At 45.2% G+C, this 27,917-nt stretch overlaps 3 protein-coding genes across 3 annotated transcripts in view; 2 read left to right on the forward strand and 1 right to left on the reverse strand.

Annotated features, from left to right (window-relative positions):
- The window catches only part of mfsd1 (major facilitator superfamily domain containing 1), an 11,577-nt gene extending 8,053 nt beyond the window's left edge, over positions 1–3,524 (forward strand). Inside the window, exons 10-16 of the mRNA XM_012838430.3 lie at positions 1,112–1,168; positions 1,670–1,826; positions 2,260–2,357; positions 2,545–2,657; positions 2,889–2,936; positions 3,103–3,169; positions 3,334–3,524. Coding sequence (XP_012693884.2) covers positions 1,112–1,168; positions 1,670–1,826; positions 2,260–2,357; positions 2,545–2,657; positions 2,889–2,936; positions 3,103–3,169; positions 3,334–3,337 — 544 coding nt within the window. The 3' untranslated portion in view covers positions 3,338–3,524. The remainder of the gene's footprint in view (positions 1–1,111; positions 1,169–1,669; positions 1,827–2,259; positions 2,358–2,544; positions 2,658–2,888; positions 2,937–3,102; positions 3,170–3,333) is intronic.
- A 2,816-nt stretch (positions 3,525–6,340) lies between these two features.
- Positions 6,341–7,583, reverse strand: LOC105909702 (P2Y purinoceptor 3-like). The gene has a single exon (XM_012838344.3). It carries the CDS (start codon positions 7,575–7,577, stop codon positions 6,585–6,587), a length of 993 nt encoding a protein of 330 aa, XP_012693798.3. The 5' UTR covers positions 7,578–7,583; the 3' UTR covers positions 6,341–6,584.
- Positions 7,584–8,337: 754 nt separating this feature from the next.
- Positions 8,338–27,917, forward strand: part of schip1 (schwannomin interacting protein 1) — a 296,253-nt gene continuing 276,673 nt past the window's right edge. The window contains exons 1-5 of the mRNA XM_031573820.2: positions 8,338–8,495; positions 8,824–8,902; positions 22,098–22,174; positions 22,832–22,915; positions 23,963–24,113. Of these exons, the coding sequence (XP_031429680.1) occupies positions 8,473–8,495; positions 8,824–8,902; positions 22,098–22,174; positions 22,832–22,915; positions 23,963–24,113 (414 nt within the window). The 5' untranslated portion in view covers positions 8,338–8,472. The remainder of the gene's footprint in view (positions 8,496–8,823; positions 8,903–22,097; positions 22,175–22,831; positions 22,916–23,962; positions 24,114–27,917) is intronic.

Here is a 27,917-nt window from a genome sequence, read left to right on the forward strand (position 1 = left end):
GATTTGGCCCGAAGCATGTACTGTGGTGACTCCCAGGGCTGAGAAATAAGTATCTGTGTGAGCTGAAATTTCATGCATTTGTGAACACCATCAAAGTGTTTTGACAAAGGGCTGAATGGTAATGCCTGAATCACGATGCAGAGTGCGTCTGTGGTCGTGTCTAAGTTTTTAGATGCGTTTGTCTGCTCTCTGATCGTCTGAAAAATGAGTTTCCAGCTTGTAAAACTCTGGGAAATTGCACCTGAACTTCACATTTGTCTGGTTATTGATTGGAAAATGGATTAGAGAGCTTGGGAAATGTGACATTTTATGACCCCATCCCATTGATGGGAAGATTTAATTGCTACAGTAGGACACATTAGGTAAATACGCATTGAAATCTGTTTAAGAACTTGCAGAGCTGTTACGTGTCTGTTCCTGGGTTCAGTGTTTTCCGAATTTAATAAGACCTTCCTGAAAACTGAGGAGTCTATCAATTTGTCTATTTGTGATTTTTCTATCAATGTAAATCTCAGTGGACCATTAGGTTTCCATGAAATGCCCCAAGCTGGATATTTAAAGCTTTTGAAATGAGTGCACTATGCAAAGCTCATTCTTTTTTCTGCCTATGCACTACACATTTCGTGTCTCTCTAGGGCGATGAGACCGTCCTGTCTGAAGTCGTCTAGTGAAGTCGTCTGAAGTCTTCTAGTCTAGTGTCTTTTGACACTAATATTTTAATGGTACGAGCTGAGCAGTGCAGTTAAAAGCGCTGAACCGTATTTAAGTATCACTTTTGTAGAGTTCTGCTTGGGCTGAGTGCTTTTTTTTAGTGTGTAAATAGTCCTTTAGGACGGGCCTGTTATGCAGGGACAGGTTTTTATTTTATTGTTTTAAATCAAAGTAAATTGGAATTTCTTTCCTCTTTTTCCCTTTCTTTTCTTTCTGTCATTCTCTCCCATTCCTTCACCATCTGTGCTTCTCTCTCTCTCTCTCTCACTCACTCACTCACTCACTCACTCACTCACTCACTCACTCACTCACTCACACTCTCTCTCTCTCTCTCTCTCTCTCTCTCTCTCTCTCTCTCTCTCTCTCCCTCTCTTTCCCTTTCCTACCTTTTCTTTTATAGAGTGTTCTTCATTGAAAAGTTTGACTTTTCCCCTGCAGAGGCGAGAGCCATAAACAGGTAAGACAATACTCCCTGCTAAGTCTCTAGTCCCTCTCGCATTGCAACTACCCCACTATATACCATGGAACACACTTTTCAGGTTGTTATAGCACATGACATAGCCCCCTACTGACATAGCCCTACCCCCTAACCTTGGTTTACCAGAGGCACTATGCTGTCGTTGATCTCCATGATTAGTGTGATTTTTAATATAGTGATTGCAGCATGACAACATCTATTGGTACATTGAAAAAACCCTGGTGTCTGGGGGGAAAGGCATCAGAATATTGTTGTTGATAGAAATGATTGTGTTTCATGAAAGTGAAGGCTGTTATGTGCCATGTCTTTTTAAAATTCATCGGAAATGCAATCTTCAGAACTGGTAACAAACTCTACCTCTCTCTCTCTCTCTCTCTCTCTCTCTCTCTCTCTCTCTCTCTCTCTCTTTATACCTCACACTCTGTCTCTCTCTCTCTCTCCTTCCGTCTCTCTGGCCATCCATCTCCTTGTCTCTTCTAGTGTTGTCTACATCATCTCGGCTCCGGCCTCCCCGGTGCTGGGCTTCATCGTGGACCGGACGGGCAAGAACGTCCTGTGGGTGGCCTTTGCCATCGTGGGCACGCTTGCCGCACACATGATGCTCGCCTTCACCTTCTGGACCCCCTGGATCGCCATGGTAACCTCTCCCTCCCCTCGGCTGGCCTAGAGAGATCACGCTCACAGGAGCGTGTCGTCAACCTGCATAATCTGTCCGTGATGTTGAACCGGACCGTGTAGAAGCAGTACCACTGTGACTCGTGCTCCTGTCTGTGATGTAGAACCGTATTTACCATGTTTTGGAACCGTGTAGAACCAGTACCACTGTGACTCAGGCGCTCCTGTATTGATGTGCTAGTGAATATGCTTGAAGTGACCTAATAGCTAGGCGCCATGTGTTTTTGCAATGGTCATCCTAAAAGTGGTGAAGGGGGTTCTGGCACTGGGCTCTGTAAAGCGCCTTGAGACAATGTTTATTGTTTTGACACTATAAAAAAAAAATTGAAAAATAAAATTGAATTGAATGATCTGCAGGAACTACTAAAACGCCCCATCCTTCCTCTTGTCCGCAGTGCCTAATGGGTGGGACGTACTCCCTGCTGGCCTGTGCTCTCTGGCCCATGGTTAGCTTCGTGGTGCCGGAGCATCAGCTGGGAACGGCCTATGGCTTGTAAGTAACTGGCTCCTCTAACACAAGCGTCTGTCTCGTATCCCTGCAGGACTGTGGGCTTTTGGATGTGTTGTGATAATGTTATCTTTGTCTCTCTCCCTATCTCCCGTCTTGTTGTTAAACTCTCTCTCTATCGACTCTATACTCTCCCCCACCCCACCCACTCCCATCTCTATCTGTCATGCAGCATGCAGTCTATTCAGAATCTTGGCTTGGCTCTTATCGCCATGGCAGCAGGATCCATTTTGGACAACCGGGGTTACCTCTTCCTGGAAGTGTTCTTCTGTGCCTGCATATGCAGTGAGTGCTGTCAGTCTGTTCTGTGTGTGTGCGTGTGTGCGTGCGTGTGTGCGTGCGTGTGTGCGTGCGTGTGTGCGTGTGTGTGTGTGTGTGTGTGTGTGTGTTCTCTGTATGCTGTAATGCTATAATTAACGAAGTTCCTTCTAAAAGTGAATGTGTTGTGACTGTGAGTCACACCCCTGTAGCTGACATGTCTGAGTGTTTCTGGATCTTTCTGCTTGCCTCACACAGTGGCGCTGATAGCGGCAGTGATGCTCTACTTTGTGGATTTATTAAGAGGTGAGATTTATCACTTACTGTTCAACCAAATTAAGGGATGCACTTGTTTTGAGAAAACAGCAATGACCTCATTTTTCTGACTTCCCTTGCAATGTCACTTGCTCATCTTTCTTTCTTTCTTTCTCTCTCCCTCACTGCCTGTCTGTCGTTCTTTCATTCACACTAGGTGGGGATCTGAATTTATCAGCCGCAGCAAGGGCCAGACTCCTGAAGAGTGTGTCTACAGACTCCGAGTGAGAATACCCAGAATCCCCTGCTCCATTTCCTCTTATGTCACATCTGCGCACACTGGGCCTCGGCCTGCATCCACTGGGACGTTCCTGCTTGTGCTATTTGCTCTTTATGTAGAAGTGTCTGGAGCTAACAGATGTGTTCCTGTTCTTTTACTGTCTTACAGGTGACCACCTCCCAGTGCCACTGAAAATCCCTATTCGAACACGTCTCCGGTGTGCAGCTAGGCATCCTGGGAAACTGAGTCTCTGTCAGTGTATGTGTGTAGGCATCAGGTTCTGGTGCACAGCAGACCAGTCCGCTTTTCCACTTCTTATCGTACTGACTTCACCCCCCCCCCCCCCCCCCCCCCCCCCCCCCCCCCCCCCCCCCCTCACACACACAGATTTAAGCCCTGCCCACGCAGCGGACTATCTCAAATGTCCGTCGCCGTCTTCACTGACGGGTCACTATCGATTACCAAATGACTGACACCACCTCTGCAATTCCCCTCCCTCCAAGTCCACACATGTGGAGGGTACCTTACTAGGTAAATCCTCACTTAGTGACCAAACACACTTCCTTTTCCCCCATTTGTAACTATCAAAGGAGTGAGCACTTTATGCAGGATGAGCTGAGAGAGTTTCTGGCCGTGTAGAACTGGACTTGAACTGGCACTCACTCCCTCTGAGTAGTGTGCAGGCGTACACTGGAGATGGAGAATTCCTCTTGAGTGAGGCATTACCTGTGTGTGTGTGTGTGTGTGTGTGTGTGTGTGTGTGTGTGTGTGTGTGTGTGTGTGTGTGTGTGTGTGTGTGTGTGTGTGTGTGTGTGTGTGTGTGTGTGTGTGTGTGTGTGTTAGTTACAATGGCCAATACCAGAATCAGGTGCCTTTTTTTGTCATTTGAGTTACTTTTGTGTTTTTAAGTTTCATTTTTTTTCTATTTTAAAAAAAATTCAGAACTTAAGTTTTAAAATGTACGTTTTTGAAGAGTACTCTTGTTTGGAAATCACAAGTTATGACTTGACGTAGTTAACGGGTATGAGCTCTCTTATTGTGTGTGTGTGTGTGTGTGTGTGCTTTATTTGGTCTGACGGCAGTCTTAGGTTTTCATCAGATGGCAAAAATCACAATCACTTTAGTCTCACACACACACACACACACACAATAACAACGTGTATTACACACACGCACAATAACAACGTGTATTACTGTCACACCTCATGTATGAAGTACTTGCTACCAAAGACTTGCTACTGTTTTCCACATTAAACAATAATAGTCACAAGACATTATGAAATTAGATTTGTCAGTCACAAATGATGGTCGATTTACATATCAGGTAAATCTTACCATTTTTATAATCATGATTTTTACAAGACTGTTACATTATGAAAGTGTTTAGCTCTGTGCATGTCATTAAAGGGTTCAGACAACTTCCAGTATGAGAAATAATGAGACATAATTATGTCAAAATTAAGGATATTGTTAAGACGGAAAACTGCCATTTGACTGAATGAAGTGAAGTGATGCTGCCATCACACACACACACACACCTGCCAGCTGAGAGTACTATTTGTAAATCTTTTTGTAAATCTTGATATTATTATGTGATCTTCTGTATAGAGCACTGTTGCTCTGTCTCCGTGTGCTTTTTAAACACCCTCTCCTGTCCTGAGGAGATCTCCTTCACTCTGGAGTGAATTATGAATAAATTATTATGATTGCTTTTAAGCCAGCAATCCTCTTCCTGTGGATGCACTTCAGTTGGATCATACCACGAGACTGAAGGAAGTTTTGCATCTCCTTGATGGGTTTTATTGCCCCCCCCCCCCCCCCCTCCGCCTGCCCGCTTTGGTTGAAGGGCAGCCTTCCCTTCTCTGTTTGCTGGCCCTTCCCATAGGCATAGTGCTGGTGCATTTAAGGCTGCATGGCCTGTGTTTGGGCTTCAGGAGATTAGGTGTGGTTTAGCTCCAAACAATCCATTACCGCTTTCCCTTTTGATGTGTGTCAGGGAAGCTTGACTGTCCCTAGAGGAGCTTAGGTGTGTGTGTTTGCGTGTGCGTGCGTGTGCGTGTGCGTGCGTGTGCGTGCGTGTGTGTGTGTGTGTGTGTGTGTGTGTTGATATGGCTGTTGCACAGGAGTGAAGTGGTCACGAGTTTGATCATGTTTTTCATCATTTCACTCCTTATTGGTTGATGTCTTTGATTGGTGAGAACCTTCTGTTGCTCGTAAACAGATCACCTCTGTCTCTCTCTGGTGGTGAAATTGTGGGTAAATTAATCAATGTTTATTAATGAATAAATAATGATGTTTTTTGTAATCTTTGTATAATGTGTACACTTTTAGAGTATACGAAAATAAAGAGAATGTTCAATCAGTTTGGCTATATTTGCTGTTTCATAGGGTTGTCTGTCTTCTTGTGTGTGTGTGTATGCACGGAGCTAAGGGTTCCTTAATGTGTAATCTCCCCTTGTGGCAACACAGAGGTGAACTTGAAGATGTCAGTGGAGCAGGTAATGTTCTGCCGCTATTTTCCTAGTCTTTGAAATTTCTATTTATAAAGGCAATGCTGTTCCCTAACTCTGTGCAGTGTGGCAGTTTAGAGACTGAGGTGTACTTACCAGCGCTCTCATTGCCACTGGCTGTGTGTGTGTGTGTGTGTCTGGCTTTGTGAGCTCACTTGGCTACTGGGTCTCATTCCGGGCCTATGCAACATCTGCAGACAGTTCCTGGGCACTGACTCCGAGAGATAATACTATACTTTCAAAGGCCAGACATTAAATGTCCATTGCCTGGGGCCGGGTACGTCCTCACAGATCATTGTTGAGGATGGTGAGGAGTGGACTATTCAGGCCTTTACCAAACCGTCCTAGAGCCAGGCCATAATGTGTGTGTGGAGTTGATTTCAATACTTTACAGCATTTGCAGAGATAACATTGACAGAGAGATGGCCTTACATTAGACTTTCATCTGCTATAACTTAAGTTCTATGTTATATACAGTATGTTCTCAGAGATATTAGAAGACTGAAACACTTAACGATAGTGAGTATGCAGGTCATTGCTGAACTGAAGCTTAAATGCTGTCCAAGCTCTCTCCCTAGTGTGTGTGTAGTCTGTGCATGCAGTCATTCTTGTGTTCACATTTCCATTTGTCCTGTCCCGCCCATCACTTCTGGCTAGGAGCCCTGTGCTGGAGTGGATGGATAGACTCCATTTAGCTCCTTCCCATACAGTCTGCATTCCACTCCACATAGGAGTGTATATTCATCAATTCACAGATTTAACAAATGCAGCTTCTTCTGATAAACACTTATCGTTATGCATCGTTAACACAAGAACAAATAAAATAACTTCACATTTATTTTCTATACAGGAATATTTAATAATGAGAGACGTTTCCAACTGTAAATACAACCTTGTAGTCATGTAAAATCATCCATGTCTACCACTGTTCCTAATACCAGATGCTCCGTTACTAGATTTTTCGGCCTGTAATTGTGCTCGAACCGTCCACACGGAGGGATGTACTCGCTTTCGGGAAAACAGGGTCCGCAGAAGTTTGCGCTTTTTGTCGGAGCCTATGAAGTACAGCATGGGGTTGACGCAACAGTGTAGACTTACAATGGGCCTCCATATCTTATAGCTGAACATAACCACGTTGAGAACTTTACAGTTGGTGGCCATGTAGACTCGCACAAACAAGTACAGGGTCCTCGTGATATGATAGGGTCCGAAGCATACTATGAAGAGTAGAGACACCACGAGCAAGGTGCGAACGGACTTGCTGCGCATCGCTGTCCCAATCGGGCTCCCGTCGACGTGCTGTCTGGATAAAACTCTCACCATTGTACAGTTACTTATAAGAATGACCAGGAATGGAATTAGGAACCCTAATACAGTCAAAAACAGACCGTAGGGGAAATACTGTTTGAATTTTCCTGGACTGGTCATGTCGAAACAGACCGTCGTATTGTTGATGAAGCCGGTGTGGGCGAAAACTAGGGTAGGCAAAACTTCTGCGGTCACCAATATCCAGATCATACTTGAAGCCAGGACAGCGAGCCTCTTGGTGCGATAGCGCATGGCCTTAATTGGATAGCATACGCCCAACAAGCGATGAATACTGATGCACATCAGAAACATCATTCCACAATGAAGATTTGTGTAGAAGAAGAACCGTACAGTCTTGCAAATGATGTCCCCAAACGGCCAGAAATCTTCCATGGCATAACTGATAATGAGCAAAGGCAATGCCAGCACGTAGAGCAGGTCCGCCACGGCCAGGTTGGCCATGTAGACCACCGAACAGCTCCAGCTGCGCGTACGACTGAACACCAGCCAGAGAAGCGACCCATTTAGAGTAAGTCCCAGTATGAACACAAAACTATAAGTCACGGGTAGATAAACCCATTTATACGTCTTCATCACCGAACAGTATTGGGAAGGGTGTATGCCGGTTACGTAGTTATCCATAAAGACAAAGTTTGGCAATGGAGACATCCAAGACATTCCTAAGGGAATCTTGTCTCCAGTCAACGTTAGCCCCTTCTCTGTTCTCATATTTTCTGTTCTGATGCCTTAACCTCTGAAATCAGTGCTTTGGTCAAGAGGATTTTGGACAGGGTAAACCCTGTGTTTGCTTTATAAATGACGTATTGTTTGAAACGACTGTTTACTCAAATGTTTCGTCGCCTTGAGTAAAGACGAGACGGAAAGTCATTACTAGGACGCCTCCTAGTGGCAGGTAACTGTAAGACTAGGTCCAAAGACCCCCAGAAGCAGCATCCATAGCCCATACTTGAAACGTGTGCATGTACTCCAGTGAAATGAGAGATCTGATTCACCTCGTGATCTCGACAAAAAGCTTTGGAATATCAGTCACGCGTCAATTTCATTCTATCTATCCAATATTCTTGCAGGCTTTGGGAAATGACTTCAGTTCACCCTACCATGAGCTGCTCATTTTGAGCCATATTTGCTGTGAACACACCTGGTCGTGCTTCTGTGTTTTACAGCTAAATAAGAGCCTGTCAGTGAGTCCGACATCAATCTCTCTAAAGCCTGACACTCAAACACACGCAAATGTAAGACCTGCACCTTCACACGCCGCTCTTCACTGCAGCGAGTGGGAACGGGTCCCGTGATTGATGTTGATTGCTGAACTAAATGACTCCCAGTGCTCGCTACACGCGATATAAATCATGCACGACCCAAACATCCCATTGGCTGAGAGACTACTTCCCAAGTCAGAGCCCGACTGTTGAGGCGCTTCGTTCCAAACTGTTCCTAGCTGGCGCTTGACCATCTGCGAGATCCAGATATGCTAAGGACAGCCAGTTTTCGGTGTGTCTGAATCGCCGTGTCATACCATAGTCTTGTTTATTTGCGTATGCATGAGAGAACTTCGCTGCCTGTGTGTCCGAGTGTGCGTGTGCGTGTGTGTGTTTCATGCGTTGGACATGCAGCTGCATGGACTATACCGCATCGCTCACGTCTCTGTGTCTGTAACCAGCTGAGCCGTTAGTCGACCCCTGTAACCAAAAAACGCGGATTCTGTTATAGTGTTTTGAAAAACAGGGGGAGGGGGGTACGTTGTGCTTGGTGTCAGAAGTGTGCGTGCTCGCTGTGACTCCGTATTTATAAACCCTTGCAACTTTGCTCGTGTTCGCAGGACGATCAGTCAAGGGGACAGCTCCAGACTGCGTGGCGAGACCGGGGAAAGAAAGCGTCTGTCGCTGAAAATCTCCCAGGTAAAAACTCACAGCCTCCGCTTTCACATACAGCAGTTATGTTTAGAATCAGATATACTAATTGCGCTTCACAGCCTTTGCGCTGTTGTGCTGGTAAGTATTGAGCGTGCGTCGATTTTTGGGATGATGTCATGCAGTTGTATTTCTTGGCAAACATGGGGTGGAGGTGTTGCCATTATTGCTGATAGTGTTTGATTGTCTCCTCCAGTATGCAATGTGTAAATGCTTGTATAATGCAAGATCCCGTTATTATTTATATAGATACTTGGGTCCTTAAATGGTTTCGTGTTCTTTGTGAAAATATTCATCAGGTGGTAAGCACGTCATTATAGTAAGTTATTAGGAGAGATGTGCACATATAGTCTCGTGCACATATAGTACACTTGCACACCAGCTTAAAATGTTTGTAACCTTGTAATGATCTCGACACACATTGTCGTTCATTCACCAATGTCTTCAGAAACCATCATTTGCTCTTTCAGAACCGTGGACAGCGCCAGTGTTCAGCATCAGCTCCGGAGGTCTTGGCAGTTTCCGTTATACTACCTAGTTTAGCTGTAAAACTTAATTTGTCACCCTATGTGACTTTCAAATGTACGAATATCATCGGGCTAATTTGCATGTCAATTTTGTAAATTGCAAATGTTTCGTTCTTGTATTATATCCGGACATACTTAATCTGGTTTTACTGGTTTTAGCGACCCGTTTGTGTCAGTTAGTCAGTCAGTAAAAAAAAAAAAAACCTGATGCAGTAGCTACCGTACCATGGAGGATGTTATTACTTAGTCTTAGTATTCATTCAACGCCTAAAAGAGAAACTTGACATATGTCTAGCTATCCAGGCTAATATAAAGAGTCGACAAACTCCTCAATAATCAACAGACTACGCAAGGGTCTTGATTATTTAACGGCGTGGTACATCTATGCTGAAGGCATACAGGTCGGCCCATTGTACAGTGCTTCACAACCCGGTGAAGCTTCCCCCACTGCCTAGTTTACCGAGAGCGATCCTCTCCATTTTAATAGCGGTCTTCATTTCCAAACGTCTCCCTCAATTAAGATCAGTAGACTTTAAAAGAGTTCTCACCCTCGTTCCCCCTAGTACTGTTGCTCTTTGACACACAGCGGTGCAGGGTAAAACGCGATCACTGCCAGAGTGTTAGGGGAATCAATTCGGTCCTGTTCTTTAAAATTAGTATTGGATTTCGGGAACTTGAATTTAAATCAGAATAGCGTGACATCGAGTTCGGTAAAATTCACCCCGGGGTGCAGTTTTGAGAAAGCATGGCAGCGAGGGAACTTTTTTTTCTCAGAACTAATAGTCATTCCTCTCACCACCAGCCTCTTCCTTGCCTCTGATTTCTAGTCCCCTCATGTTCGACTTCTGCCTTATTCACAAGGTCCTATCATGAAGGCAGACACTTTTTTAGTTTGACTTATAGGGTGAAGGGAGTAAAGTGTATAGATGGCTGCATCATCATAGACTCTGTGCTGAAGTGATTCACATTATGTTTGTTCAGATGCCGGATAGATTTAATGTTTTGAAAGCATAACAAAAGCCAGGAGGGGGACTGTTCTTAACTCCTAAAGGTATGCTGCCATATCTTGTGTTTCAATTGTGAAAAAAAAAATATATTAGATGAACTCAGTTTAAAATCGAATGCATATTTCATGTATGTAGAAATAAATTGCTCTTAGAGTCAGCAATGAATCACTGATAACAGGAGATACTCACACACACACACACACACACACACACACACACACACACACACACACACACACACACACACACACACACACACACACGCACACACATGTTGGACATGCTGCTTATAATGTCCTAGTGCTGGTGGTACTGTGTTCCTTTGGGGAAGTCAAAGTCACTTTCGGAGTTTAGCTCCAAACTTGCACTGTATCTAAGAATGCACGTACACCATAAGCATTACTTTGTGCGACCATCGGCTCCTCTGGGCCCTAGCCAATCTGCCTTTGCCCAGCGGCGTGTTTCTTCTTGTTCAGAAGTTGATTTATGCGCAGACCTGCGGTGGCAAAAGATCCAAGGTGTGATTCCGTAGTCGACACCGCGCCACAACAACGCAGTCCAAGGTGTACTTTTGTGACCCTGCATTGTGTTGTTCAGTCCTTCACTGCTCTCAGCTCTGCAACTTCTTGGGCGTGCGAAAACAAAGGGGTCAGAACGCAATGCTGCCTGTCTTTACATCAGCACGTCTCCATAGGTCCCTGAGTATGACGTTTTACAATGCATAGCTTTGTGACCCACTGGCCTGTTTTCACACGTGTTTGAACACTGCATTTAGATCACGGTGCCTGAAATCAGATTAATGTTGATTTGTTATGGATGTGCAGTGTGCTTGGGGTTAACTTGTCATACAGATTCATTTAGAGAGTGTTAAGGCAGTCAATAACCAGTTAATATAGCTGCCGTGGTAAACTCATCTCGTGTTAAATACCCACTGTAGCCTGACGTGCAAATTGAGTTATTTGTCTGTAATTGAGAGATGATATACATGGATATCTGAGAATGCAGACTGTTGCATCTTGACTAAATAAGGTCACTGTGAATAATTCACAGGCTGGGTACCACGGTAGACAGTCCAACTCACTGCTACCTTTAGAGTGATGGAGAAATCAGTTGGACCGTAAATATAAGCATTTACTTTGCTGCTGTGCTACTGGTTAACTGAAAAGCATGCGATGCATGAAGGAATCATTTGTTAGACATGAGCAGTTGTTTCCTGTCTCTCTCATACCCTACCTCTACATAATGTGGGAGATTCATTGTAGATGACAGCTGATTTTGGAGCGAATCAGGGCCCAATCGGAGACAGGTCAGCTGGATCCAGTCCACGCCTTGGCCAGATCTGTTCAACGTATCACTACCAGGGATTGGATCTCCTGATTGTGCCTCCGGTCATGTCATGATTGGATCATAAAAGTGCAATACCTGTTAAAAGTGACTGAGCCCAAAAGATATACACAAGAAACAGTTTGCTTTTTCAAAATATATTATATAAAAGGTTTCTTTTTCAGAGTCAAATCTTAACATGTTTGAGTGTATTGAAGTATGCAGTGGTATTAAATACAGTGGTATTAGCTTTAACCTTCTTTCCTGACTGAACATCCGTGTGTAGAGTCGTCTGAATTTGATATTTCATTATTCTCAGTATGGATAGGAGTAACACCAAGAGTAGTTTCCTTTCAGAAAGTGTTCCTCGAGTGCCTTTTAGTTCCTGAACCCTGAGGTTCCTGAAGCCTAAGGTTCCTTAAGCCTGAGGTTCCTAAACCCTGAGGTTCCGAAAGCCTGAGGTTCCTGAACCCTGAGGTTCCGAAAGCCTGAGGTTCCTGAAACCTGAGGTTCCTGAAGCCTGAGGTTCCTAAACCCCGAGGTTTCTGAAACCCTGAGGTTCCTGAAGCAGCAGCAGAGTGTGGGCTGATTTTGGCCCTGATCCGGACCTACTTGGGTGCCTGAGAAAACTGTTGTGAGGGTCTTTGCTAGCGTGACTTCATCCGTTTCCTTTTTGCTCATAATGGTTTGAGTAATTGTTTGGACTCTCAGGCTTCGCATTGCATCCCAGTTGTAATGGAAGGGAGATCGGAGATCTATCAGAGGAGATTTGTGTCTTTGCAACACCACATAGCTACGCACTTGCTACAAGAAGAAGTCAATTTCCCCTCTTGGCTATGTTGTCAGAGGAAATTGTGAAATACAGATGGAAATATTACTCTTAGATGTTCTGGACTGATAATTAGATGATAAAGCGTTAGGCAAACATTCTCTGAAGCTCTAATGGGGCCAAATTAATATATCTAAAGCACTGCTTTTACAGCCTGAAATATTTAAAAGATATTTATTCAGTTCATAGCATTGATCTTTTTATTTATTTTCCCAAAGTGAGGATGACAAGTACAGGTCTACAACTGTGTTAGACACCCTGAGTGATGTGTTACCATGGCAATTGTAGAGCGAGTTTACGGAGATACAGCGTCTCTCTCCGCCAGCTGTGTTAATGTCAGCAAACCCATATGACAGAGGTACTACATCTCACTGGAGTGTCGTCACCCCCCAACGCACACACAAGCACACACACACACACACACATACGTGCGCACCACACCACCTCCCAAAGAGCCTTCTTATGCTCGTCTCCCCGTGAAAAGGGCCTTCAGCTGAACGATAACTGCCAGAGAATTGAGTTTTAATAAGCGGTGGGTGTTGGCTGGAATGGATGTTGTCCGCAAGGCGGTGTAATTTTCCACTCTCTTTAGGCGACCAGATGTGATAGTATTCACCGGACTGGTGGCATTTGCCGTCCCTCTTATCTGTCTGCGGTGGGGAGGCTGCAAATGAGCCGTTTTGAAAGAGGGGAGGGGGGGGGGGGGTTGGGGGGTGGGCGAGAAAAGAGGAGAGGAGGAGGAGAAAGGTTTTTTTTTTTTCCTGTGATGTACAGCAGTCACGAGCAGCGCTTTCAAGCCTCATGCAAACATTTGGATGGAGCTGCAGGACCACCCTCTCAGTTTAGTCACACAGACTCACTGTCGTCATCCGCTGTAGCTGATTGGCCAATATGCACATGAAGTGGAGTGAATCCATAGAGCTTTCGTGAAATAAGCCACATTAATGGGAGATTAAAGGAAGTGCACATGACTGCCGTCATCTATTCAAGGCCTTGCAAGTGGTCAGCGGTAAAAGGTTTGCTTATCAGAGCAGCACAAAATGAGATAGCCAGTGAAGTGACAGAAGTAAGAAAGAACTAGACACCATTCACTTCCATTGTTTCAGGAAAGAACTGCTATAGAGTAGAAGATACTCTATTGTTTAACTATTGTGTTACTATTGAGTGCAGATGGGGATTTACTGGTGTAAGGATGAGTCAGCAGAATTTAAATTGTTGCTTGAACCTCCTCTTTAATGAGAAATTTTTAAGCTGAAGTTTGGTGATAAAAACGATACACGTAGTGACGCCTTTTAATCAAATAAACCCTTAGAATCAAAACAAACAAACAAACAAATAAAAAAAAAACGTAACCCAAATGTACATGAATTGATTAGTTCTCCAGGAGATTCTGCTTTACCTCTGGACGTGATCTCAGTCTCAGATCTGTGCCGAACCAGGCCGTGATCACGGCTACGGCCACCCTGCATCTGCTGCCGTAAGGGCTGCTTGTGCAAAGCAGGTGCATGCTTCACGGCTCACTAGGCACTCGAATGTTAAAACACTGCCCTTTTTGTGGCGCTGGTCTGTTGGCTGGCGGTGGGCTCTGGCGCGCGCGTGTGTGTGTTGGAAGGCACTCGGGCTAAACGAATGTGCGCAGACTTTAATTAGCGCGATGCCTCCTCCCTGGCATGCGTTTGAAGTTTTTGTGCTTGTGCCGCACTCCCCGCCCGCTGCCATGCCAACACCATATGTTAACCAAAGCTCAACATGCTCGCCGGCGCCTGGGGAATTCTCTCCACGCGCTTCAGTTTTGCATCCTGATTTGACCATTTGATCATTTGATGGGCGTCTCCCAGGTGTCCCCCCCTCCATCTCCTCTCGTCCCCTCTGCACCTGCTCTCTGCCGCCCCCATGTCAGCTCTTCATCCAGGCTCCATCGCTCTCATCTTCATCCCCCCCTCTTCTCTTCATCCAGGCTCCATCGCTCTTCTCTTCATCTCCCCTCTTCTCTTTATCCAGGCTCCATCTCTCCTATCTTCATCCCCCCCTCTTCTCTTCACCCCCCACCCCTCTTCTCTTTTGTCTCTCTTCCTGGTTTGCCTCATCCTCTCCATTTGACTTCCACCGCTCTTTTCTTTCTTCCCGCTCCCCCCGTCCCTCCTCTCTTTCCGACTCATTTAGCAGACTTGTATCCAAATCGACACTGGAGACTCGCTGCATGCATACTGGCACCGGCTCTGTTTGATGTCAGTTAATCCCACTATAACCTTGGCCTTTGTAAGTGGCTGTTGCCACAAGAGAAAGGGTATACACCTTGAGAATAATTCTGCTCACTAGCATTTAAAAACCTGCTCTAACCTTGAGTGAGCGTGAGTTGCTAGCGTGAGTGAGTTGTTTTGCGTGCTCCTGTAGTGGGAGAGCGTATCAGTTAGATCTATGGAAGTCACGTTTGGTGTTCTTCCAAAAAAAACACTGTCTTTGAATTTTTTCTCCTCTATTTCCTCCCCTTTTCTGTTCCTCCATCTATCCCTCTGGTCACGTCGTGTCTCACCTGCTTTTAACGAGGTGGTGTCGCAGTGGCGAGCCAGCCATGTGCTTCTCCTTTCACAGACAGAAGCGAGAGAGAGAGAGAGAGAGAGAGAGAGAGCGAGAGAGAGAGGCAAGGGAGAGAGTATGAGTCAGAGAGGGAGATGGAATAATGGGGCCTGTGCTTCCCCAAGCGAGAAAGCAACACCTGTCTCATCACCGCGCTGATTCACAGGAAAGAATCACACCCAGAAGAAAGGAAGAGCCCCTCCCTGCATCTCAACCCCAATTTGGAGCTCAGCGCAGCTCAGAGCAGCTCAGAGCATTTGTTATTTTGTCCTCACAAGCTGAATACCTCTGAGCTCCTCGTGTTTAGCTGTTCAGTGACACTTACAATTTTAACAGATGTGTATCTTAACGCAAATCAAATTATCACATGCATATCTTTAGCCCCGAGTAGATCTTGTCTAGTCTTGTCTGTGAGGTGTTACATATGCGAGCAGCATATCTCCTCTCCACTGTTCGATGTCTTCATATGAACTTTGCATTGTGCCTGCTATCCGTATGTAGGAGGGGGAAACGTTTTCGTCTCTTTGCCTACTAAGTATGCATTCTGCAGCTTCAGGTAAGTGTGTCTGTGTGTGAGAGACATTTTGACAGTTAGCCTCTGACTTAGTCACACAAACACGGTGAAGCTGGTTTTATGACCAGGACCTGGGGGAGACCATTATTATTTCCCAGGTGGCACTGCTCCATCTCCGGCTGCTCCGCTCGCCCCTGGCAGGAGGGCTGATTTAGTTTCCTCAGCTCAGCTCCTGCTCAATTGTTTAATGGCAGTTAAGAGTGGCTTTATGGGCGCACACACTCGTGTGCCACAGAACGTGTGCCTAGCACAGATGGTGTCTGAGTGAGCCCCCCCCGAACTCCAACAGCCCCCCCCCCCCCCCCCCCCAAAGCAACTATTAAAACTTAGCCTGTCTGTCTCCCCAGCCTGCCAGAACAGGTCTGTCTGTCTGTCTGCTCTTGATGAAATGCTTAATTATAGATGGGAAATTAATTACAGGCTGCACGTATGCCTGATGGTGAGTGGTCAAGGTGAGCAGAGGTCCTCGTTCGCCACTTCCTGCGTTGCTAAGCCAATGTTCCCGCCCCCTCTGCTGCGATCATGTGACAGAAAGTGGATGCAGGAGTACATTCTCAGAATATAGATGGTTTGTCTTGAAGCTTGAAGCTCTCCTCAGTCTTTTCTCAAAGTCTGTCTGTCTGTCTGTCTGTCTGTCTGTGTGTCTGTGTCTCTTCAGTGCTACCATCTGTCCTCTGTGTTATTGTCTGTCTATCTGTCTATCTATCTGTCTGTCTGTCTGTCTGTCTGTCTGTCTGTCTGTCTGTCTCTTCCGTGTTACCACCTGTCTTCTGTGTTATTGTCTGTATATCTGTGTCCCCAGTGTAACTGGCTGTGCTCTGTCTGTTCTCTGAATACTTACGTATATGTATGGGCCTTATAGGCAATCTATATTATCCCCCCCCCCCCGAGGGGCTGAGGCCTGATTAATTAAGGGCTTATGAAGATAACCGTATGTAATGTGTCAGTCCTCGTGTAGGCAGAGATACAAGATCAGCCCTATCAGGCCTGACGACATTCCTGAATAATCGCCCCTTGCTTGCTCCGCTCATGTAAATTGATTTCCAATTTCCCAATTAATGAACATCCCCTATAGATACACAGTGCTTCTTTTTCCCTGATTCAACATTTCCTTGCCGCTCAAGGAATGGTGGGGGGTGGGTGGTCTGTGGTCGGCCAATAGCATCTGGCCACAAATAAAGCAGACAGATCTCAGATGAGATGTGCGATAGGCTTCGGTGGGCTCTGATAATGCTGATTTGTGTACAGCAGATTGTCTGTGTGGGTGCTGATAAGTCCTGGAGTTTCACACGGAAAAAAGACAAGTGAAAAAAAAAGCAAACACAGGAGCTACTCTTCCTCTCTTTCTGCTCCAGGGGGCTGACGTCAGTGTGTCTGGATCTGAAGACAGCCTTGATAGCTGCTGAAGGGATTGTGCAGTTATATTTAGACGCTTGTATCCAAACACACTTACAGCAAAGACATACTGTAGATCTGTAGATGTGGTCAGCACCTTTCTCTACCAGTTGAGCAACAGGAACTGTATTGATTTCTACAGGGTCTGTCATTAGTGTTGGTGGATCTGGAGACAGACAAGATAGCTTTTGTCTCTGCATGGGAGCTTTGAACCTTCTACCGCATCTATGCCAGATCCAGGCCAGAGCTGGGCCAGATTCACACCAGACGGTTGCCAGATCTGGACCAGAATTGCACCAAATGGTTGCCAGATCTGAGCCGTATTTGCGCCAGACGATTGTAGGATCTTAGCCAGATGCGCGCCAGACAGATGATGTGTGTGTGTGTGTGTGTGTGTGTGTGTGTGTGTGTGTGTGTGTGTGTGTGTGTGTGTGTGTGTGTGTGTGTGTTTGTGTAACAAAGCAATTTCAATTTTCAATTTTCCATACAAAACTGGCTGGTGCTTCCTATTACCGGTATCCCCGTGTGGTTTGTGGGAAAATGCAATAGTGTGTGAGTCACTATAATCACTTCTCCCGGTGTGGCTCCAGGTGATTAACTGACTTAAAACAAGAGAGAAAATGAACACAAAAACCCACTTGCTGTGAAGCCAAGCACCTTCCGCTGGGCTGATCGGGCCTGAGAAAACCCTCCTTTCTGGAGCACCCCAAGTTGTTCATCCAGACAAAAGAACCATTTCTGCTGCAACAGCTCAATCAATACCTCACACAGTCTCTACACCATTGTCATTTTCCAGCACAGATCCCCCCCATAATTACAATTAAGCTACAGAGGGACCGTTAGCTGCACATGTAAGGACGCAGCAGGTGCCAGTAATTAAAGTAAGAAATAAGATTAGTATAAATGTAAAGAAGTAAGTGTACTTGGGTGTATATATGTGTATTTGGGTGAATGTAACGGTTGCCTGATCTGGGCCACATTTACACCAGACGGTTGCCAAATATGGGCCAGATTTGCACCAGACAGTTGTCAGACCCGAGACAGATTTGCACCAGATGGTTGCCAGGTTTGGGCCAGATTTGCGCCAGACGGTTGCCAGATGTGGGCCAGATGGGCAGACTGAACCACAATAGTAAAACTCAGTAGAGTTTCCCCTTCAGGCAGACAGGAGCGGAGGCTCAGTAGAGGCTTTTTCAGCACACTGAGCCCATTCACAGCAGCTCCTCATCCATCTATCTGAAAGAACCAGGCCTCCGAGAACTTATGATTTCAATATATTCTCAGCTAAAGCTGGGGGAATAGCTGTGCGTGTGTGTGTGTGTGTGTGTGTGTGTGTGTGTGTGTGTGTGTGTGTGTGTGTGTGTGTGTGTCTGTGTGTCTGTGTGTGTGTGTGTGTGTGTCTGTCTGTCTGTGTGTGTGTGTGTGTGTGTGTGTGTGTGTGTGTGTGTGTGTGTGTGTGTGTGTGTGCATGCAAAAGTATGTGTGTGTGTGTGCATGCAAAAGTATGTGTGTGTGTGTGCATGCAAAAGTATGTGTGTGTGTGTGTGTGTGTGTGTGTGTGTGTGTGTGTGTGTGTGTGTGTGTGTGTGTCAAGGTTATTATAGTTTTGCATTTTTCACTAGTTTTTATTTTTATTTCGTTTTGACTTTTTGTTTTCAATTTCAGTTTAGTTTTAATTAGTTTTCAAAGCGGGTTTGCTAGTTTAGTTTAGTTTCTATTTTTGGAAAATGCTTAGTTTGAGTTTAGTTTTTATTAGTTTCAGTATTAGTTTTAGTCTTTACTGCGGAATGCAACAGACCAGGGGGGGGGGGGGGGGGGGCAGTCAGGGAAGCTTAATTGTTTTGCTTGCAAGCAAACAAAATGCTCAAAATGAATAGAAGATACAAGCTACAATAAATAATATGTAATAAAAACTCACCAAACATACCATTTAAAACAAAAGTATTCACTTAGGACAGATGAACAGCCATCCACAAAAGACAACTATGAAAGATATGTGTCAGACTTGTGTCAGTCAGAATTTGCGCATGTCCTGCTCAAACAGACAGGAGACAGCGAGACGGTGAGGCAGCGACGAGCTGTGCCTCATCTCAGATTGCGCAATCCCTCACAAACTGGGTTAAGCGCATGCGTAGAACCTATTTTGTTTTGCTGATCTGACGTAAAGCCGCAGTGAAAAAGCACGGAGAGGAGGCAAACAGTATCTCTGCTTCAATGAAGGGAGCATGCGAGAGGCCACCGGTTGGGTTAATGCTTGTTCTGCCGTTACTCTCTTATATTTTACCTTGACTACGAAAATAGAAGATTCTATAGCTAAGCTAAAACATTTCTCATAACTGGACTTTCAATCAAAACCAACGCCGTAGCTAAAAGGTATGATTCAAACCACGGGACAGAAGATAACTCGATCGACTTCTCACATCCAAAGCCAAATTGCTTTGTAAATATTTTGAACCTCAAGAATAGATTTGATTTTGGACGTACAGCGGAGACCCTCAGGGGGCCTGTGCAACTTCTTAAGAGTTCATATTCACGAGTGCATAATCACACATATTAACACGAGTTCATCACAAGCTAGCAGCTGCCAACTGTATGTAGCTACCTTACCTATGTGTGTGTAAAGAATGCTGGTATGAAAAACAACCAGTAGCCTAGTCAATGTGCAAGCTGACAATTGAATGGTGATTTAAGCTACTGTATTGGATTTATATATTTGTAAATCTGACTCTGAAAGAGTCAGTGCCTCACCAGCCACGAACCTCACCGCACGTTACTGTTCCAGGTAATCCCAAATAAGACTCTGTCGCTTTCTCCCGACTTTTGCCGCCATGAAACCAGATGAGGGGCGTGTACTAAAAGTGGTACGGCGGAAGATAGACTAAAAGGCTACGTATGAAATACATTGACATTTATGAAATACATTGACAAAGACGAAAACTAAGGACATTTTCTCTATAATTTTATTTTATTTTAGTTAGTTTTGTAAAGACACAATACAGTTTCAGTTAGTTATCGTTTTTTTATAAAGCCTCGTTTTTATTTTTATTTCAGTTAACGAAAAAAAAAATCACACCTCGTTTTCGTTTTTTCGTTAGTTTTCGTTAACTATTATAACCTTGGTGTGTGTGTGTGTGTGTATAAGAGGTAGATAGAATGAGTGATGGGGAGAGACACTTTACTTGTTTCCCTGTATTTTGCAGCTCACTGCTCAAAGCAAAATGCATCTGTTTTAATGCAGCCACTGCTTCAAAGATAACTTCCTCATACCCACCCTATCCTGTCACAACTCCAGCTGTTACCAAAGACTGTATTCAAAAATAGGTAGATATGGACTCAACGGCCTTATGTGCAAAGCTCCTTCAATCATTTCTTAAGAGATTAATCAGGGCTATTTTACATTTACACTCACACACACACACACACACACACACACACAGACACACAGACACACACACACACACACACACACACACACACACACACACACAAACTCACAAACACACACACACACACACATTCACTCACACACAATGTGTCTCTAACTCTCCCCCTCCCTCTCTCTCCCTCTCTTCCTCCCTCCTGCTCTCTCTTTCTCTCTCTATCTCTCTCCCTCTCTCTCTTCCTCCCTCTCTCTCTCCCTCTCTTTCTCTCTCCATCTCTCTCTCTCCATCTCTCTCTCTCTCTCTCTGTCTTCGTGTTCTACACCCACAGCACTGACACTCTGAGTTGTTAATGTAAATCAATGGCACAGGCCCAGGCACTGGCACTGGTCTTTCCAGACTAAGACAAATATCATGGCTGCCTGTAATAGCCCTATTGGATTTGTGTTGAGATGCTCTGGTAGTGTTGACTATTGCTCTACTCAAAATTCTAGTGTGTGTGTGTGTGTGCGTGAGTGTGCATGTGCGTGCGTGCGTGTGTGTGTGTGTGAGTGAGTGTGCATGTGCGTGGATGTGTCTGTGTGTGTCTGTGTTTGTGTGTGTTAGGAACGATGCCAGGTCCTCACACCTCGAACGACTCTTTGATTGGCCTGTTTGCTAATGTGTAACTGAAGATTTGCATTCGGCTGATTAAATCCCCCTCTTCCAAACGAGTTGAGTGAATTAAAATCACGAAAGAGCCGCCGACAGGGCAGAACACAAACCCATGGTGTCTCTCTCTCTCTCTATCATTATGCGATAAACTATTTACATTTACATTTTACATTTAGTCATTTAGCAGACGCTTTTGTCCAAAGCGACGTACAAGGGAGAGAATATTCAAGCTACGAGCAATAGAACCTGGTGTAACAATAAATAAATACTACTTTACATTAGAAATATAACAAAATTAAATAAAAAGAAAGATGTGGTATGAGGTCATGTGGTATGATATTTGTGGACTAAGATTAAGTGAGGAAGCCCAAAGGAGGCTCTGTCCTTGAACTGCATGTAGAGGCTCAACCTTGCCCTCTCCCTGCCAAGCTTTATGAAGCAAATTAAACTTGATTGAAGGAGCTAATAATGGAACTTAATTGCAGTGACTAATCAGTAGTTACATTAACTGATTAACTGCAATAGCTCACGACTGTTACAACTTGTAAGGTCAGCTAAGACAGCGCTAACTTTGAGAATGCTAATAGGACTGTGTTAGTTGCATTGGGGTCCAGCATGTACACTATATAAGCTTCTACATACATCAATTGGGGTTGTACATATTGACATAGATGACAATGACTGGTATTGATAGATGCAATAGGACAAGCTTCAGGCATTGGGTATACAGGTACTTGTTTTACACGTTCTGCAAACTCAAGTCGTATGTGGAGATCATCGAACTCTGCATCTGTCTCACCCCGTGTGGAGTGATCTTTTTTATGCTGGATGTGTTTGAAATGGTCTGTGTTTGTTGCTGGGATGAGCGCTGCTCTTTTTTGTCCTGACCTGAGAGGGTTCGCTGTGTCCCCCTGCAGGAGGAGGGGAAGAGGTGCACCAGATTCTGTAACCGCAGCGGAGGAGGAGGAGCACCCGAGGGCCCCAAGATGGAGAGGTGAGGTGGACACATCGCAGAACGCTATAGTCTAAAAATACAGCTACAAGTAGAAAATAAACATAGTAACACGAACAATGGGATGGTTAGAGACATGCCTAAAAATACAATTGAAATTTAAAAAAAAGATGGAGAAGTAAGATCTCCATCCCTAATGTTACGGTTGGGCCAAAAAATACAGTTAAAACGAACATAGTCCCCAGCATTCAGTGTTACTTTAAATTATCTCATGTCTACGGTAATTATGATTATGAGTATGATTATCATTGCAATTATGATCACAAATATGATTACAATTACGATTATAAGTGTGATTGAACTTTCAGTTCTGATTCGATCAGCGGCAACGTCCTGATTTTCCACTCTAATGTATTCTGCTGCAAAGTGTGCAGTATTGACAAACCAGTGAGGCTTCTGCTGTTTGGTTTGCCCAGTGCTGCACATGTCATGTGTTGGCTTCTGTGTTTGTGTTGACGTTTGTGTTTGTGTTGGCATCTGTGTTTGTGTGTTTGTGTTGACTTCATGTGCTTGTGTGGCCTTCATGTGTTTGTGTTGGCTTCATGTGTTTGTGTTGACTTCATGTGTTTGTGTTGACTTCATGTGTTTATGTTGACTTCATGTGTTTGTGTTGACTTCATGTTTTCACTGTGGCTTTAGGAATGTCTACATCCATGCAGTGGAGGAAGACAACAGTACTCATCGCCGAGAGCAACAACAGTACTGGGATAGCAAGGCTGTCATGTGAGCAGAGTCCTTACCTTACCTCGCCACACAGGGGCAGTATAAAGAGCTAGGGGTAGTATAGCTGATAAGTGAATTTCCTCCCTGGGTGAAACAGAATCATTGGATGTGCAGCTTCTATGTAAGTGTAGTGTCATTAGTCATTCGCTTCTGTGCTTTGTGTGAGTAATAGGGTTCAGGGAACAGGTGGTGGGCAGCGATGTGTTTCTATGTGTGCGTGTGTGAGATTGTGTGTGTGTTTTGTGTGTTTGTGTGTGTGTGTGTGTGTGTGTGTGTGTGTGTGTGTGTGTGTGTGTGTGTGTGTGGGTGTGAATTTCTGTAAAGCCTCGGAAGGTTTTGGGGTGGGTCGAAGCAGAGCTTACAAGAATCAGATTTGGGGGTTGTTGGCTTTGTGCGTGTCCGCCTGTGTGTAATGTTCCAGTAATTATTTTGTAAGCTCACATTGTCCCTTTAATGGAGGTGCTTTTTGGCCGCTGTCAGGGGGGCCACATCGATACTGGCCCGGTGAGTAATCCAATTTCCCCAGGGATTGGGTTCACTGCCAAGTGACTTCAGCTCGTAGCCCTGACCTACGGCAAGCCCCTGGGGACATATCAGCCTCTGCTTTAGTGTAGTCTGACTGGAGTAGCTGTCGCCTTGGGCCATGCTTTCCTCTTATGTACAGGTGCTGGAGTGTGTGTGTGTGTGTGTATGTATGTGTGGGGGGGGGGGGGTCCTGGGTTTTGAACCTGTGCAATATTGTATGTGATTGACGTCATATTGGCTCTTGGCCAACATCTATATGGATATACCGGGGATGTATGGAAATGTTGCCCACATTCATTTCAAGATTCAGGTCAGTGAACAAGAGAGGAGATAGAAAGAGAGAGAGAGAGAGAGATAGAGAAAGGGAGCGAGAGAGGCATCTTCAAAGAGTCGATAACTGAATGATGAAACAATGACAGGGAAAGCCAAAAAAAGGAAGAAAGAATAGATTTTTAATTTGTGGCTGTAGCACCTATACATCCTGATCAATTTTATTTCTTTTTTTTTTCCCCGTTATCCCAGCATCCAGAGGGCCTGGCGTTATGCTCTGTTCCATAAAAAAGGCTGGCAGCAAACACCTGAGAACCAGATGCACCTCGGACATGAGGCAACCCAGCTCCAGAGCTTTCCCACTACGCTGGCCATCAATGAGCTCGTCCAGGACCTCTCACTGGTAAGGGAGTCTTAGTGCCTCAGACAGCAGCTATCTCATTATCAATGAGGAAACAGACCGGGAGGTAGGTTCTGACCTATCTACCCCCCTCCCACAAACACACACTCACCAACGCACACACACACACACACACACACACGCGCGCGCACACACACACACACACACACACACACACACACACACACACACACACACACACACTTCCTCTTTGCTTCCTTCCACCTCAACCCTGTCAGTGTGGGTTTCTGTGAAGAGGTGGCAGGAGAGATGGGGGGGGTCAGATGACATTGGCTGGCGTATGTGTTGGCAGGGCGCCCGGTCCTCTAATTAGGCATTAATTAGATGAATTGACTTAGTTGGGTGATTGATTAATTGCAGTGGTGGTGGTTGTAGCCAGCAGTGCCCTGGTTCTCTGAGCCGCACCCCGAGTCCAAGATGAATTAAGTCCCTGCTCACACAGAAAACAACAGAGAGAGAGAGAGAGAGAGAGAGAGAGAGAGAGAGAGAGAGAGAGGGAGGAAATAATGATAGTGTGAGTTCTAAATCAACAGTGATTGAGAAAGAGAGAGAGAAGGGAGAGGAAAGTAGATAAAAGGGAAGAGAAGTATCACAAGCCAGAAAATGAACTGGGAGCTTAAGAACGAGAACTGCACTAACACTAACACAGAAGATGAAAGTGGGAAAAGAAGGAAAGAAACAAAGACACAAAAGAAGAGGAAAGGGAGAGGAGACGAGGAGTGAGGGTTAAGATGAGATTTGGATGAACAGCAGTGTCTTATCTGAGGAGATCTGACTCTGAGGAAATATGTCTCTCAGAGCTCTGCTTTTCAACAGCCTCCCAGCTCATTATGAAGAGCTCCGCTTTCAACAGCCTCCCAGCTCGTTATGAAGCTGACTTGAATGGGCCGAGACAGCCGGGCAAGAAATTAAACAACTTAGAGGAGAGAGGAGATGAGACGAGACGAGACGAGACGAGACGAGAAAAGAAGAGAGTCTCTTCCTAATAATACCTCACTTTGGACCGGATCCAGCCTGCAGCAGGGTGGCCAGACCTCGCAGTGTGCTGAGCTGCCATCTTTAGTGGCCTCAATTGTCTCGGGAGGCCAGGCGTCATCACTCTGTCTGGCACAGCAGCCTGGACAGCGTCCAGCTATCCAGGTCAGGTCCGGGATCACCAGATCTTGAGCAACCTTCTCCGGTGTCCTCAGCTGTCCTGCGAGGCCTGGCGTCATGGCAACTTGTGTTTACAGCGGCAGCTCGGGGGCGGCATCCGCGTAGCCGGAATCTGCCGTAGCCGGTGTCCTCAGTCGTCCTGCGAGGCGTGCCGACGCGGCGGTTGTTTGTCGGCGGCAGCCCGGGCTGGGTGGCGTCAGCAGCAGCAGCTGCTGTGCGGAGGTCTCCTGATGAAGTGGGACGCCATCTCCGTTCCGGTTGAGGAGGCGTATTAGTCATTAGTATAGCGGCGGAGGTACCGTGAGTTTGCTTAATGAGAACGCCAGACAGGCTCTCTGTTGTGCGGTGGGGGAAAAAGCAGTGGAAAAAAAGAGAAAAAGAGAAGGAAAAAAAGAGGGATGACTCTGCTGTGCTGGTGCCGGGAAGCGATGTGGTGTGACGGTGTGGTGTGGGGACGTTTGTGACGGGGGTGCTTTATTCAGACAAACAGCCTGTCTGGCACATGCAGACAACAGCCATGAAGCACCGGAGGGGTGTAGGCATACGTGCGAAACAAACACTTCAGCCAGTCAGCTGAAAAACCAGCAAAGTTGTAACTCATTCCTTAATGGGTGCTGTATATAGTGATTGTTCAGCACCACAGTTTTATAGACACATTTCTTTGAAACCTTCCACCCTTTTTCTCAAAACTGTAAAAAAAGTACATTTACTGTCGTCTCTTCTGACTCTTCTGGCAAAATCAACCATTTGCCTCAAAACTGTTTTTTTTATCTGTGCTCCAAATCAAACAATGTTTTCAGATCATACATAACGCCAGTCAAACCAAACACACCAGTGTTGAGGGCATGGAGCTCCGGAAAAGAAGTGCTTTGTTTATAAAACAGAAAAAGCATTTTCTGTGTTCAAAAACAAAACAATATAGCTCAATCAAGATATAGCATACTTGTAAGAACTGTATTCTGCACTGCAGTACAGTATTGAATGCCTGTGTATTCAGCACTTATATATAGTAAAATATACAGTATGTAGTTAAAATACAGGACATGAAAAGGCCAAAGTCTAAAGACAAAATGTGAATGAAAAGCACATCACAGTACACTGTATATATAACAGAAAAATCAACAAGTCGACAAGTGATTCATTCGGCCTCAGCATCAGGTCTTTGTGCCCGGGTCAGGCCAGAGGCTTTCCTGTACATCACAGGCTGTGTTCTCCCTAGCCAGGCAGCGAGGGAAAAGCCCTCTGGTGTGCCGGATCCAGCCTGGGCAAAACTCCACACCAGTGAGTCACCAGAGGCCAATCAATCCCAAGGGGGTTTTGGTCTTATAGCCTCCACCATCATGCAGAGTAAAGCTCTTCTCTTGAGCTGAGGAAAGGAGAATATGGTGGAAGACAGCCACTGGTGAATGGTGCGGTGGGGTGTGGTGAGCCAGTCCCGTATCAGGACACCGTGGGGATAACTGGCGTTGTCCCAAACTACGACTTAGACAGGATGCTCTGCTGTTCTTGGTCTTACTCTTCCTCGTTGTCCTCCTCTTCCTCCCGGTACACCACCTCTTACACGCACTCTTCCTCCACTCCGTCTCCGATTGTGTTCATCTATTGTTGGTGTCAACCGTCAACTCACCCGTGCTGCCGGTGCGCTCTCAACCGGCTCATATGGGTTTCATCACATCATTAGCAACAAGTATGAACAATTTAGAGTCGTTGTGTGGAAGCTATGACATATGTGTTTGACTTCAGCCACCCACCCGTGGTTACCATTATGCAGTGCAAAATGTGTTTTAGTGAGTTTTACAATTTAGCAAAAATGAGTCAATGAGATCTGCAAAATGAGTGCAAAGAAGCAAAAAGAGTGATCGATTCAATAAAAGGGTTCAGGCCACTGAACATTCGCTTCAGAGAAACGGGCTTTAGTGTTTTATCAACACAGGAAAAACTGTAAAATTGAATAGTTAACAAATAATGGTTTGGAAACACAGATGGGATTCCTTCCAGGCAAATAAATTAGAATGGATGCATAAATAAATTAATAAATTACTGGCGTACTGAAGTACTGAAGTGAAAGAAGAATGGCGGCCCTTAGGGCTTATAGTAAACCAGTTATTCATTGCTGGGTTGCAGAATGCTACCTATGCAAGCATATCCAAGAACAGAGGGTTTGGACTGAGGCAAAGGTCAGCGTTAGCAATTAGCCTTTCCTCATTGAGTATGCTAATATGAGTATGAATACACTTGTGGGGGTTGGGAATACTAATGTGGAAGTATTTAAAGGCTTAACATAGGGAAATTATTATTTGTTGGGGAAATAATGTATGAGAGAGACAGTGTGTATATGCGAGAGAGTGTGTGTGAGAGAGAGAGAGATGAGAAAGAGGAAGAGACTGTGAGAGGCCAGGGAGAATGAGAGAGCAAGAGAAAGAGTGAGAGAGAGAGAGAGAGAGACTGAGAGGGGGGGTGAGAGGGCGAGAGAAAGAGAGAGAGAGAGAGAGAGAGAGAGAGAGCAATGCTTGAAATATATCACTGCAACTGCTCTCCCTTTCGGCCCGTGGAGCTGCAGGATATAGATGTTTATGTGCAGTCTGTAACAGTCATCAAAGTGTCCTCTGATTTCCCTTTATCACTCTAAAG

This window comes from Clupea harengus, chromosome 9 (assembly GCF_900700415.2).
Source record: "Clupea harengus chromosome 9, Ch_v2.0.2, whole genome shotgun sequence".
Classification (NCBI taxonomy): domain Eukaryota; kingdom Metazoa; phylum Chordata; class Actinopteri; order Clupeiformes; family Clupeidae; genus Clupea; species Clupea harengus.

What these genes read in the sequence shown, in the direction of transcription:
- LOC105909702 (XM_012838344.3), bottom strand. Translation starts at nt 7,577, where the DNA reads ATGAAGACGTATAAATGGGTTTATCTACCCGTGACTTATAGTTTTGTG.